General features: G+C 24.5%; 1 protein-coding gene across 7 annotated transcripts in view; it reads left to right on the forward strand.

The window, feature by feature from the left end:
- The first annotated feature begins 211 nt into the window (after positions 1–211).
- Positions 212–13,856, forward strand: part of LOC127282993 (cholecystokinin receptor type A) — a 31,422-nt gene continuing 17,777 nt past the window's right edge. The window contains exons 1-4 of one of the 7 annotated variants that reach the window (XM_051307617.1): positions 212–610; positions 3,791–4,133; positions 4,799–4,920; positions 5,278–5,440. In XM_051307617.1, the coding sequence (XP_051163574.1) occupies positions 4,043–4,133; positions 4,799–4,920; positions 5,278–5,440 (376 nt within the window). In that variant the 5' untranslated portion in view covers positions 212–610; positions 3,791–4,042. Of the gene's footprint in view, positions 611–2,737; positions 4,134–4,798; positions 4,921–5,277; positions 5,441–13,856 lie in introns of those variants that run through there. The other 6 variants (XM_051307618.1, XM_051307616.1, XM_051307615.1 and 3 more) reach the window with 6 other exon arrangements.

Below are 13,856 nucleotides of genomic sequence, written 5' to 3' on the forward strand. Positions count from 1 at the left end.
AAATATTTATTTGATAGTTAAATAACCGATTATTTGAATTGAATAAATTTTTTGTCAGTGTATTTACATTTTGTCATTTTTTTTTAATTTTTGGGGGTATTTTCATATGCAAAAGTGGTGGTGCGAATAACAAAAGTATATCGCGCATGCGTTATGAAACAAACGTTTTCAAGTTAAGTTGGCGGGCAGTAGCTTCCAACATTAAAAACAGTGTACCGTCACGATCCGCGCGCTTCGGAGCAACTTCCTCTTTGGAGTGGTTACGTATGGTCACCCATACGAAAACCGCAAGCATGACTGACAGTTATCACGTGCGTCCAAATTATTTGCGCGAAAAATTCTCACACACATTTTTTTCATCTGACATACTTTTCTTTTACACACATACAAAAAAGAATCTCGCACTTTTTATAAATATGAGTAGCAAAAGAGAGACCCTCTAATTTGTTTTGTTAATTAAAAATTCACGTTTAGTTTTTCTTTTTTTTTATGCTTGAATTTATTTTTTAAAGCAAAATAAAAAGAACTCCATTGCATAATCTGTATACATATATATCTATGAATTGTGGCGAATTTGTATAGCTTTGTTAAATGATGATGACATCAACTGGTAAATTAAAGAAAAAAAGAGAGAGAGAATGAAAGAGAGAAAAAAAAGAAGTAAAGAGAGTTTATAAGGTACTGAGAATCGTTCCATGATCCCCTAAAAGGTGATCGAAGAGTACCGGCGCGTCTCAAGATGTGAAAGTGAACATTAAACCTCGTAACTTCATCTCTTTGCATTTCTTTTTTTTCTGATAAGCAGGAAATAGGCGTGAATGATATTGTATTGAAAGTTTGATTTCTATATAAACGTACGATTGAATTTTATTCCTTTCATATGCTAATATTTTGATTGTTATAAGATACATTTATTTTTTCCATATATAATACTATGAATGGGAAATGAATTTTATTATGATAAGGAAAATTTTCTTCGGAAAGATACATTCAATAGAAAGAAATTTTCTCTAATGTTAAACATAGAAAAGAAAAATAATGAAAATATTTCTTTTATTGCGGAATTTCTACAGGAAGTTTTGAAAATATTTTTTATATTTTAAATTATCTTTATTCCAAATTTTCCATTGTTGACACAACAAAATTTTTGAGTAAAAAAAAAAAAACTAAAACAATATGATATAAATAAAATAAATAAATGTTTCTTATAACAATGTTTCGTTTTATAAACTTTCTTATATGAATCAAAAAATAATTCTCTTGTCTGTAAAAAATTTGTACTCCAAGATTACAAAAAATTAATTTTTTTTTTTTTTTGACAGTCTGAGCTAAATAATTAATTTTGAAATCTTATTTTATTTATTTTTATGATATATGAAAAACATGCACGTGTTTCAGACAATTTGAACTTGATATCATTGATGTTTTAAAAATTAAATTTCTGATAGTTGTAAATTAATTGATCGCCATATAACACGAGTCGTTGGTGTTAATTAATTTAAAGTAAATATTACGGTTGTTAAACATAAAAAAGGGAAAGAAAAATAAATTTTAAATTTGGTTTTAATTATATATTTGATTAATGTAACAAAAGAAAAACAGTGCTGTTTTTTTTATTATTTTTTAATGAAGAATAAAGACGATAACTGATATTGGCATCAATGCCTTGAGGGGTTAATTGGTGTTAATAGAAAGTGACAAGGTGAGCCCTACTTTAGGTGATACAAGTTCAAATAATTGCATTCGCGAATGAAAGGTAATTTTTTTTTTTCAAGAATCAAGAAATTAATATCGTCATTTATTATATCTGTCATTAAACTGCAAACCTGAATAACAATTTGATATAGTTTGAAGTTATATAATTTTTGTAATATAATAATAATAATTTGTAATAAATTAATTAAAATTTATTAAGACAATTAACATAAATCACAATAAATAATACTAATTATGTATTTGTCATTGTATTAATTAATTTGATATTATATTCATGAATTTGTTAATTTTAATTAATTAATTTTGATTACCTTGAACTTTACAAACCTTCAGGGAACCTTGTAAATTGTTATTTTGTATTATATAGATTACATAATTTCTCATCATTATTTTCAATCGTTTACAATAATTAATTATTGAAGAAATACTAGTTTTATAATTGAATCGAACAATATTACAAAATTCATTCAAATATATAAACAGTAAATTCTTGTCCTTCAAGATTTATTGAATGTCCTGAACGTATTGCGCGGCTATTATTGCGATTTTATTTATGGAAATAGGAAAATCATCATTCTATTATATACAATGGAAAGTGAACGATATAACGACACTTTAAAGCTTATGCATTAATCCACGTCAATTTCAATCTCAGGAGAGTTTTTTCTTCACCCTTGTTTCAAACTTCTCTTATGTCCCATGGTTTTGTGGGACCTCACTTCTGTCTGCAATTTTATGGATATTGGTTTCCAATACCGACAAATTGAATCTAAATTTTAACCTTCTATTTGTGAACTTTTTTTTTTACTTGAAAAAAAAAATCTCTTAACGTCATATGGATTCTGTGTGTATATATAAAAAAGTTCAATTTATATTTTGTTTTTTTAACTATAATCTGTAAATTGTTTGAATCTGATTTTTTTTAAATTGAAAAAATATTCCAGATAATGGAAAATTATTTATTTATTATTGAAACTTATAGTTTTAAAAAGAGAATTATAAATTAAGACTTTTACGGATGAATATAGCAAAACATAATATATATCCTTGAATACAATTTAGTCCAAGATTTGCGTGGGATCAGTTATTGGGCATCCTTTTCTCTGCATGAGGTTGCAAATATTTTTTATACTTATATACCTATTCAGGAGAAGAAAAGGGTTAAAAGTTTTTATTTTAAAAAACTATTAATTTATTTCACAATTTATTTTCTACAGATTTTCTCCATATAAAATAAAATTGAATTAAATATTCAGGTTTTCTGTTTAATTGTTTAAAAATTATTTTTTTTTTTACTTTTTTTTTATTTTTGCATATATACATAAAAGTCCACTTTTCGATTCGTTTTGGTTTATATTCTTTCCAAAGTTCTTTGGCAACTTCATTTTTCAATTCTTTAATGGATCGGATATAATAAATGACACGAAGAAAAAAGTGAAATGCCTACTTCTTTATGAAATGCCGATGCAAAATGTGAGTCATGATGAAACACGTGTTATTTTTTTTCTTGTTTAAAAAAAAAGAGAAATGACAATTGAACTAGTGTATATATATATATATATATATATATATACATATATATATATAAAATGAAGAAAAAAAAAGATTATCCATAAGGTACACATACCGACAAGATAGGTGACTCACCCTACGTTTTCGCCGACAGATTTTCAGTTTATCCTCGCATCCCGTTCACTGAACATCGTCGCGATTTTCATATTATATGTTTATGTCTACTATTCAAACTGAAGTTTTAAAATTTCAAAATCAAACGACCTTTTTTTTATTATAATAAAAAATTTGACATTTCAGAAATGCATTTTCTCCGTACGAGGGATAATAATAAACTGTCAAAAAAACAATATTTCTTAACGGAAAAGTTTTTTAAAATGTTTAAAAGATTGATACAAACGTCAAAGTTCGATGATAAAAAACGAATGAGTGCAGTGACAATTGATTATAATGGAGATTGAGTGTAACAATGAGTAGTATAAATTTACCAGTTTTAGTGTGTGTATGTGTTGTGTGCATGTGTTTACATTTTGTTTTAATATGAAAAATATGGGAAATTTAGGAAATCTTTTTTTGCATTCCATCTGCATTGAAAAATAGAAAAAAAAGAAAGGATTTTAAATAAATGAAAGTTTTCCATATACCGTAACGATCAATTTAGATCAAATGAGTAAAATTGGATTTCAAACAATCGGGTCTCCCGATGAAATGGACAAAACTTAAGAGAAAAAAAAAAAAAAGAACGAGAATATCAGTGCTTGTTTAGAACACTGAAGAAAAATATTGTGATTGTTTTATCGATGTTACTTTGAAAATGTTTTCCACCATGGCGTCCATGGCATTCGAACAAAACAGTTCGTTTTATACCACCGCCATGGGGAGCAGTACACTTGATGGATTTTCAGGTAGGAAATTTTATATTTATATATTATAAAAATAATTTTTCTTTTTTTTTTTAATTTTAGTATTTTTTTATCGTTATCTTAAATTTAAAAAAAAAAATTTTTTTTAATTTTTTCGTTTTTTCGTTTCCTTTTTTAGTATAAATTTGACTCGATATATTTTTTACTTTGTAAAATATTTTAATGATGTAACATGATTTTTTAATATTTTAATTTTGTTACTTTGAAAAATATTTTTTCTTATATTAATTTTAATGATGTAACATGATTTTTCTTACATGTAATTTACTTTATTTTTAATTTGTTGTAAATAATTTCTAAATTCAGTATTAAATTGATTGTGTGTATTATAATATTTCTGTAACATGTTATTCAAGTAACGGAGATATAATTATATACGAGTCAAAAAGTGGGTAATAATTGCCAAAAAGTAGATAACCATGAAGGGAAATATTACACCATCATGATGATAAATTATTGTTATAATTATCTACAAAACATTAAAAATGTAATTATTGTTATTATAAATTAATTAAATTAAAAATATTTTTCATATTATTTAAATATGTAAAGGAAAAATAAAATTAATGATAAAATTATTATTTATTTTTTACGCAAATAATATTTTACAACAAACAGAAAAATGTGCGTGTCAATTTTCTTTTTAGTTTCAATACCGGAACCTGAAAATGGAACATTCCTTCCTTATATGTTACCGACATATATCAGGACAACATCTATGGTGGTGTGCATTATGGTTATGGCGTTAGGGATTATAGGTAATCTTATGGTACGTTTTTCTTCATTACTCAAATGTATTTGATTCATATAAAATATGAATTATATACAAATTACATGATATAAATATTGTATATATTTTTTTATATATAGAATTTATTATAAATATAGTTAATTTATTTGCACAGTAAGAAGAAAAATTTATTTTTAAGATAATGAAATTAAATTTTTAGTTTTAAAATAAGAATCATTTCTCCACCTAAAATAAATTTTTCTTTTTACAGTACTTAATATTATTTATTAATTTTTCTATATTAAATAAAATTCTAAAGTATAACAATATAATACAATCAATTGATTAAATATAGAATTAAATTAATTTTGTAAAAAAAAAAAAAAAAAATTTTAGGTGCCGTTGGTTGTATTACGAGGGAAAGACATGAGAAACAGCACGAACTTTTTTCTGGTGAACTTAAGTGTAGCTGATTTGTGCGTATTATTATTTTGCACGCCTACTGTCCTTGTGGAAGTCAATTCAGGACCAAATGTTTGGCCACTCGGAGAATCCATGTGTAAGTGCATTATTTATTATTAATTTATTATATAATTAATTTTTTTTTTATTAATTTATAAACAAAATAAATTTTGTATGTTGAACAATAATTTTTGAAATATATTTATTTTTAAAAAAATTGAATTCTACTTATATTTTTAATTAAATATATTAAAAATAATTTTTGTAAAATATTTTCTGATTTTTTAAGATAGGAAATATGTATTATAAAAATCCAATTTTAGTGTTGTAATTATATATGTCGTAAAGGATCAAAGTTTATGCTATTTTCTTGGCTGTAATCCAAGAAGTAGTTTAATCACGTGAACTAGGATTGTATGGTTATAAGAAAGGAAAGGGGCGCTTCATGTAACTTTTATCTTGAAGTGTACGGCAAATACCTACCCCTATTCCTTTTATATATATATATATATATATATACGATATATTCCACGAACGGCAGTGGCGAAAGCACATTTTCGTAAAATGGCCAAAAAGCACTCACGCTCTTTTTACTTACAATAAACTTTCCGCACAATTCTCGATCACAAGATATGAAAATCTCTATGCATATATATCTATTGCATGTTTTATACATTTTTTACTTAACCAAGTTTTTAAAAAAAAGTTATCACAACTTTATGATAATTTTACGCAAAATCACGAAAATTGAATTGTTAGAAAATTAATTGTCACACTTATGTCTTATATAGTAATTAATTTTAAATAGGTTACAAAATTAAATATTTAGCAATAACTTTTTCATTTATTGGTAAAATATAATTTAATAAGGTATCAAGAAAAAATCTTAGGAATATACATTCTCAATTTTTAAAATATTTTAATTCAATAGGGAGATAAATAGTGATAACACTTTTTTTATTGGAAAAAAATTATACTTGATTTAAATCATTACTTATTATGAATCAAATAAATTTCACTTGAAATCAATTTTTTCTGTATTTGAAACAAATAATGTTTGATTCATATAATTTTATTTGATAATAATAATGAAGTAACTAAAATAATTTTTTTCGCAGTGTTTTCAAATAAAATTAAAATTATATAAGACTTTTTCTTTATTTAAAAAAATTGATCTCTAAAAAGAAAATCTTATTTTAAGTTGCAAATTATTATTTTTTTTTTTGACATCGTAGTTAAAAAATATAAAAATCTGAAATATCCCTACTTAGACAAATTAAGTGACGTAATTTCTCAGGAAGAAGACGTTTCATTCTATAAAATAAAGCTTAAAATTTCAATTAAATTTTAATCAGAAACTGAGAGCTCTTAATGGTTATGGCATATGAGCTATTCACCTATGAGGAAAGACAGTGTTATCTATATTTTATGTTCATTTTTCGTTTTAATTGAAACTATTTCAATAGTTTTTTTCACTATCTTTTTATTGAATTGAAAAATATATTTTTATTCAGGAGACATGATTAATATTTTACGATTAAATTTTAATGACAACAAATATAAATATTTTAATTAACATTTTTTTTTTCGTAAATTATTGTTTATTTTCTCGAAACTAATACGTTTTGTTGCTTGTATAAAAAATTCTTTCAAATTGTGGAACTCAAACATTATTCTTAAAAAGAAACTCAGTGTTGTTTTTTTGTCAGTGTTTCCCCCATCTATAAAAACATCTATTTGGCGCAGTGTAGTGGGACGTTAAGTATCTGAAAATTTATATAAAATAATTTTCAACTAAATGGTTTGACATTTCAATTAAATGAAATTTAGGTGATACATATGAACACATTTAAATCGCTGTAAATACTATTATAGTTAATTATTGATAAAATATTGTCTATATAGAATCTAGCGCATTGAGTGTCGCAGACTGTGTTTTAATTATGAAAACATTAATATCTTTTTATAAGCATTACGCGAAAGCACTTTAGAGATAAAATTAATGTTTTCAATATATTCAACTTGAATTGTCTGCGTTTTTTTTTTCATTTTTTAATAGTCGGAATAAAAAATTAAAAAATTTCCAACATAAAGTGCACTTCTCATGATGGCGTGATTTCATAAATGCCGGAGGTTGACTAAAATAGCTCAGGTCGCTTGGAAAATCTTGTCTCTATATTTATCTACTTGTACTGTGATGCCATTTTGATGGAATATATATCATTTCAATGGAAGAGATTTTTGAAAATAAGACAGGAAAAAAAAAATAATAAAATCGCAGACCTTCTATAAAGACAAATCGTGTGGGTCGCGTTAGGGTTGTGTTCTAAAAAAGATAGTCGCTCAGAGTGTTTAGCCATGTGAATTTTATGGACCACAAATTGCTTTTTTTTATACAATGTTACTTTTCATTCTAAACTTTTCGATTTTAAGATTTTATTACTGTTTTTTTTTCAAATTTCTATAAAAATATATAATTAACTTAATTTCTCTTGATATTTTTTTAAAATCACGTAATAGTTTAATCGTTCTATATTTAAAGTTAACAACCCATATTTAAGTTGTATAAAAGCAATGTGGTCCAAGATTACATATGTGAGGGTTTATTTATACTTCATATAAAGGCTATTCTCTTTTGTTTGGATATATAAGCTTTATAATGGACAGAAGTTTATACTTCCAAGATGCATTATAGGAATTACTTCTTCTGTATTACAAAGTTTCTTGTATACTAATATCGTATAGACTAAATACTTCTGAGGAATTGTGATATATTTAATTTAAAAATTAGAAAAAATTTATTCATAAAGAAAAATTAATAGTTTTTCTAAAACAAAAAAAAAAAAATGTTTGCAAATTTTTGTTTAGAATTTGGAAAAAATTAGGTCATTTTGTTATTCACATTTGATTCGAGGGTCAAGTAGCTTTTGTTCCTAATAGGGATAGAGAGAATAAAATCTTATGTGGGCGTGAGTGAGTCATATATTATTGTTTATTATACTGATACATACTGCTTTATCGATTTATCGACTTCTATATTTTCTCCTTATTTCTAACAATATAAACGTACATTTCATATATATATATACGTGTGTACATAAAAGGTAAATTTTTTATCTGAGAAATTCGTTTTCTAAAAGATTCGCATATATGTAAAGAATTCTTTTTGTCAAAAAGCGCTTTTTAAGAATTCATTGTGATTAAATATATTTCAATCTTGACTTTATATTCTCAAACGATGGCTTATTCGTTTATATATGCGCGACTATTATATTTGAATCAGAAATTATTAATTTTTTTCCATTTTCTCATTGATATGGATATAATGTTGAAGAAATGGCGAGATTAATATTTGGAAATTGCAAAAATGGAATAATTTATATTTCAAGAATCTTGTTTATATAAATATGTGATTGTACAGGGAATTGTTATTATTATGATTTTGGTCACGGAAACAAATGCACTTTTAAATGAATTGGAGAGATTAAGTTTCGCGTGACATAAGAACTTGGAGACGAAGAATTTTTTCTACTTTCATATTTCTTGGGAAAAATAGTTTCTTTGGAAAATGTTTTCTTTTTATTTGAAAAAAACTTATTCAGGTGAAAATCATATATAATTGTTGCATTTTTATGTAAACGAGTTTCGTGGTATTGCCAAGATTATTTTTTATCGAAAAGAAATTATATAATTTTTTAAAGTTGAAATATATGGAAATTTCCTCTTTTTCTTTTTTTGGTATGTTTTCGTGAAATTGATTCCAAATGTAGACTTCATTTTTCTTTCTTTATATGTAAAAAAAATCAATGAATTGTGGACATTTTCTCTGATAATTCACTTGTGGGTTAGTTAGATTAATCGCTTCGCAATGGACGATATTTTATCTTCTATATATAGTTGTAAATTTAACGAGATTCCAAACCGTAAAATAGTGAATTTTTTCTTTCTTTTTGTAAACCTCACATTGAATGATTAATTTCGATAATTGGAACGCTTCCAACAGTTCCAAAGAAGCTGATCTTTCTGCAGTTTTAAAGGAAGTGAAACTAAGATAATGAATTATACTTTGAAATGTCATTTCGAATTTTGCCAAAAACGAGAAAATTAGACAATAATAATAATAATAATAATGATGATAATAAAAATAATTAACTACAACAAATAATAATTGTCATTATATTTGCAATAAAATCAAGGATAATAGTTAAGAAAGAACCCTTTTAACAACAACAAAAAAAAAAAGTTTTGCTTAGAAAGTGTTTTTAAAACTGGTGTTGAAAAATCGAGGAAACTTTTTTGGGCAGCTCAAACGGTTTACAAGTTTAAAAACTTTCTTATACCCACTGTGCCAGATGTTACCTATTGAAAGCAAATATGAGTGTTCATTGAAAAACAGGACATAAGAAATGGCAATTTTTTTTAAATGAAAATTATTTCTTTTTGAAGACATATTTTTTATTTAATATTTTTCCCTTCAAAAAAAATAAAAAAAAAGAAGAAAGAAAATTTATCACTTAACTGTTTTGTTAAATAAAGAAAATAATTTAAATTTAAAAAGAATTTTATAATATTATATAAAATTAATAACTATTAATTTATTAATATAGTTATTATTAATTAATAAATAAATATTTTTGTTATAAGTTTCAAGAATTTTTTTTTCCAATACTTTGTAAACTTAAATTATTTTCTTGATTCAACAAATGCGGTGAGAAAACTTTTTCTTCTTTTTTTATGTTCATAAAAAATCATCTCAATTTTTATTTTCTTTTTCTAATTTTCCGTGGCATCTAAAGGGGTTGTTGACATACACGTGTTACGAACGTGTAATAAACATCAGTGCTCGAGATTATTTTCGTTGAACGTTAAATGCTTCTCTTTAAAGTTTTCCTCTTAAAACATTCAATAATTATAATTTTCAAACTGTCATTTACTAAATATTATTTCTGCAATAAAAATAATTTACAATATAAACCGTTTTTTATCTTGTAAAAATTGTAACAGTTTTTAAATATTTTTTTAAATAAATCAATATAAAAATAAATAAATATATTAAATTAATAAATATAAAAATAAATAATAATACTATTGAATTTGGATCGAAATTATCTCATTTTCGCATTTTTTTTTAGTACGAGAATAAAGTTACGGGTGGATTTAATAAAGACGCGACCGACTTACGACAAATTTTATGGTCGTTTCACGTTTTGCTCTTTTGTAATTAATCACAAGTTTAAGACCTTGATAATTTTTCACGTGTTACGAAAATAGCTATAATCCTCTTGGAAAAGAAAGGAATAAACCGAAAAAAAAGTTTGTTTTGAATTAACGTTTTTGATAGCGGTAAAAAATTTTCTTCAATATATATATATATATAGAACTATTTGGCTTTTACGGGACCAGGCCAGGTATCTTGAATTTGCATTTATTACGCGAGGAAATACCTTATTCTCGGATCCTCAGTCTTCGAATTTTAAAAATATTTAAAAACAAGTCGATCAAAAAGTTTTGCCCGAATAATAATGTTCTTATTTACGTTCCTCATTTTCTTGTAATATTCTTGTTTTTTGTATAGATATATTTTTTTTTTAATATATAGTTTGCCTTTTTTTTATCTGCTCATGATTTTTTAATATACAGTGAAATTTTGCGTCTTTTTATATATCGAGCGTATAACACACTGAGTAGAATTTAATTTGACATCTGTGCTTCCTTTGGGATATGAAACTTTAACGACTCTGGTTTTTTTTTGAAACGTTATGCGAAATTTTAGACAGAAAAGATAAGATAAGTGATAAAGGACATGGGACACAATTCAGACGAGTTTATAAAGACATAAATATACTCTCCTTTGGACTACATTTACATACAGTATATTATCATTGACAAACTGTGAAATCGCGTAATGATAATATAATCCTTTTCTGAATATATATATATAATAAGATACAATGATTATTGCAGTATTTTTTTTTATTAAATTATTTTTTTTATTGAAATCTTTATAATTGGAATGATATCAAATTGTATTATTATACTATATGGGGTTCTTCATTATGAGATTAATATCATTTAAAAACCAGTTTGTTCTCATTTATTTCGTATCATATTATTTGTTTTAAAAAAAAAATTTCCACTTGATCACAAAATATTATTTAACTTTATAATTCTATATATTTTTTATAAATATTTTCATATGGAAATTTTAGTTGAAATTTTTTTATATCTTCATATCCAATTATATTTATGGTCATTAATTCGTTTAACAAAATAATATTCTGTATTTTATTTGTAACGTACAAATATTGTAATCGATATAATTTCATTATCATATATATATATAATATTTTGATATTCTCTATTCATGTCAAGGGAATACATTTGCGCATTTTCGCACAATGTCACACTCACACATGACGTGTAAATGTTAATAAATGAAGGGATCATCAAGAAATAAATTACTTTTTTCGCAGAGAAATAAAATCAGTTCAGTTGATAATAAAACTGTGATTCTTTCGCGAGAAATCACATGCATATTTATAAGAACTTGTTGCTTTCATTGCATTTTTATAAAAATGCAAATTTCTGTCTCTATTTGTTGAGTGTTTTATATTTGATTTAGAATTATAATTTTATTATCGTGTTAAGTTTTAAAGTAGATACCTTTTTTTTCATTTAATTATTTCTCCAATCTAAACTGCCCAGGAGATTTAAAAGGTGGGTTAAGCACCTAAGAGGATTATACTAAAAACGACAATAAAGTGCATCAATGTACTAGATACAAGATTTTATTACTTTTCACATGATACTAAATATTATTTTACGTATAAAAATAAAATAAAAATATAAAAAATAATTTAAATTAATAATTTAATAATTAAATAATAAAGTTAATAATTATTATTAGAACCTTATTGTTTTATATTGATTTTTGTATCTAGTATAAAGAATGTAATTTTTTAATTTCTAAAATGAGTTTGCGTAAATGTCATAAAAGATAATAGTTATATACTCAATTTAGAAACTATGAAGTGTGTTGAAAACTGGGCTAAAGATTTGAGAAGTTAAGTGAATATCGTCTGTAATTGTGTCCTTACTTGAATGTAGTACTTATCAAACTTTCTGCATTATTCAACTGAAATTACCCGCAGTAACAATTTTAAAAGAAATTCAGACACTTATTACAATGTCGCATGTAGTCGTTGTGAAATACAAAATTGTCAATTTTTCAAGATCTTCATATCTCGTTTTTCCAGAGACAGGTTTTAAAGTTCTTTTTTTTTTTTGATCTGTTTCTTCTATATGAAAAATAAGGATAAATAATATACAGAAAACTTATGTTGGGTACATTGTTGGTATAAAATCTCATAATCCTGAACTTGGATTTACTGACGTAATATTTGAGGTAGCAGCGAGGTCAAATCACATAAATACATAAGACTCACCAGTCATGCGATTAGGACATACGAGGTAACCCAAATAGATAATAAAGAGGTTGAGCGGGTTCTATCAACTTTCAAGCTCACCTGCTCTGTTCCATATATTTCACAAACGAAAATGCACACGTGCTGCTTCAAATTTCTCCATCAAAATTTTCAAAAGATATATAATTTTCAATGCTTTATATATGAGTCATTTTCATAAATAACAAATTCCGTCCTGACAATTAGATATCCTATAAGATATCTCTTAATTAGATATTCATCTCTTTTGCATCTCGGTTAAACAATAATTTAATATTAATTTGGCTAAATGAAAATTGAAATAATTAACAATTTCAATTGACAAAATTCATTTTAAAACAAATTTTTACTTTACAGAATTCTTACCAAATTTATGTAGAATTTTTATTTTACAGAATTTCTCTTTAGAAAAATTTTTATTTAAAAGAATTCTGATTTAACTGAAATTTAATTTAGTAGAATTATAAGTGCTTCGAATTTCTAAATGCTAGAATTTTCAATTCACCTAATTTTAATTTGTCTAAATTTTTATTTGTACGAATTTTTATTTGATAGAATTCTTGTATCGCCAATCCAAAATTGCAAATGGCCAAACAAATAAATAACAGAAAGATTTCGGCACGTATTTCAAAAATTTACCAATCACGATATTCATGTTAATTTCTGATTGGTCAATTTGAAAAATTGCGCCGAAATCTTTCTATTCATTGTATTTTCAGTCATTTGCAATTTTGGACAAATGAAAAATCGTCGTTTTAAGAATTATATCAAATAAGAATTCGTGTAGATGAAAATTCGAATAAATGAAGATTCGACGAATTAGAAATTTTGACATTTAAAAATTCGTATTACTTAAAATTCTGTTGAATGAGAATTATACTAAATTAAAATTCGATTAAATTAAAATTCTTTTAAATAAAAAGTTGTGTAAAAAAAGAATTTTTTGAAATAAAAATTTTGTTAAGTAAAAATTCGTTTAAAAAGAAATTAAATCCTTTTTTCATTGTTTTAAATCCCAATTCAGTTCATCTTTGCCCCATTAGAGAATAA

The sequence above is a fragment of the Leptopilina boulardi genome, unplaced genomic scaffold (genome assembly GCF_019393585.1).
Source record: "Leptopilina boulardi isolate dan_hultmark-lab unplaced genomic scaffold, ZJU_Lbou_2.1 LbouV2_303, whole genome shotgun sequence".
In the NCBI taxonomy this organism is placed as follows: domain Eukaryota; kingdom Metazoa; phylum Arthropoda; class Insecta; order Hymenoptera; family Figitidae; genus Leptopilina; species Leptopilina boulardi.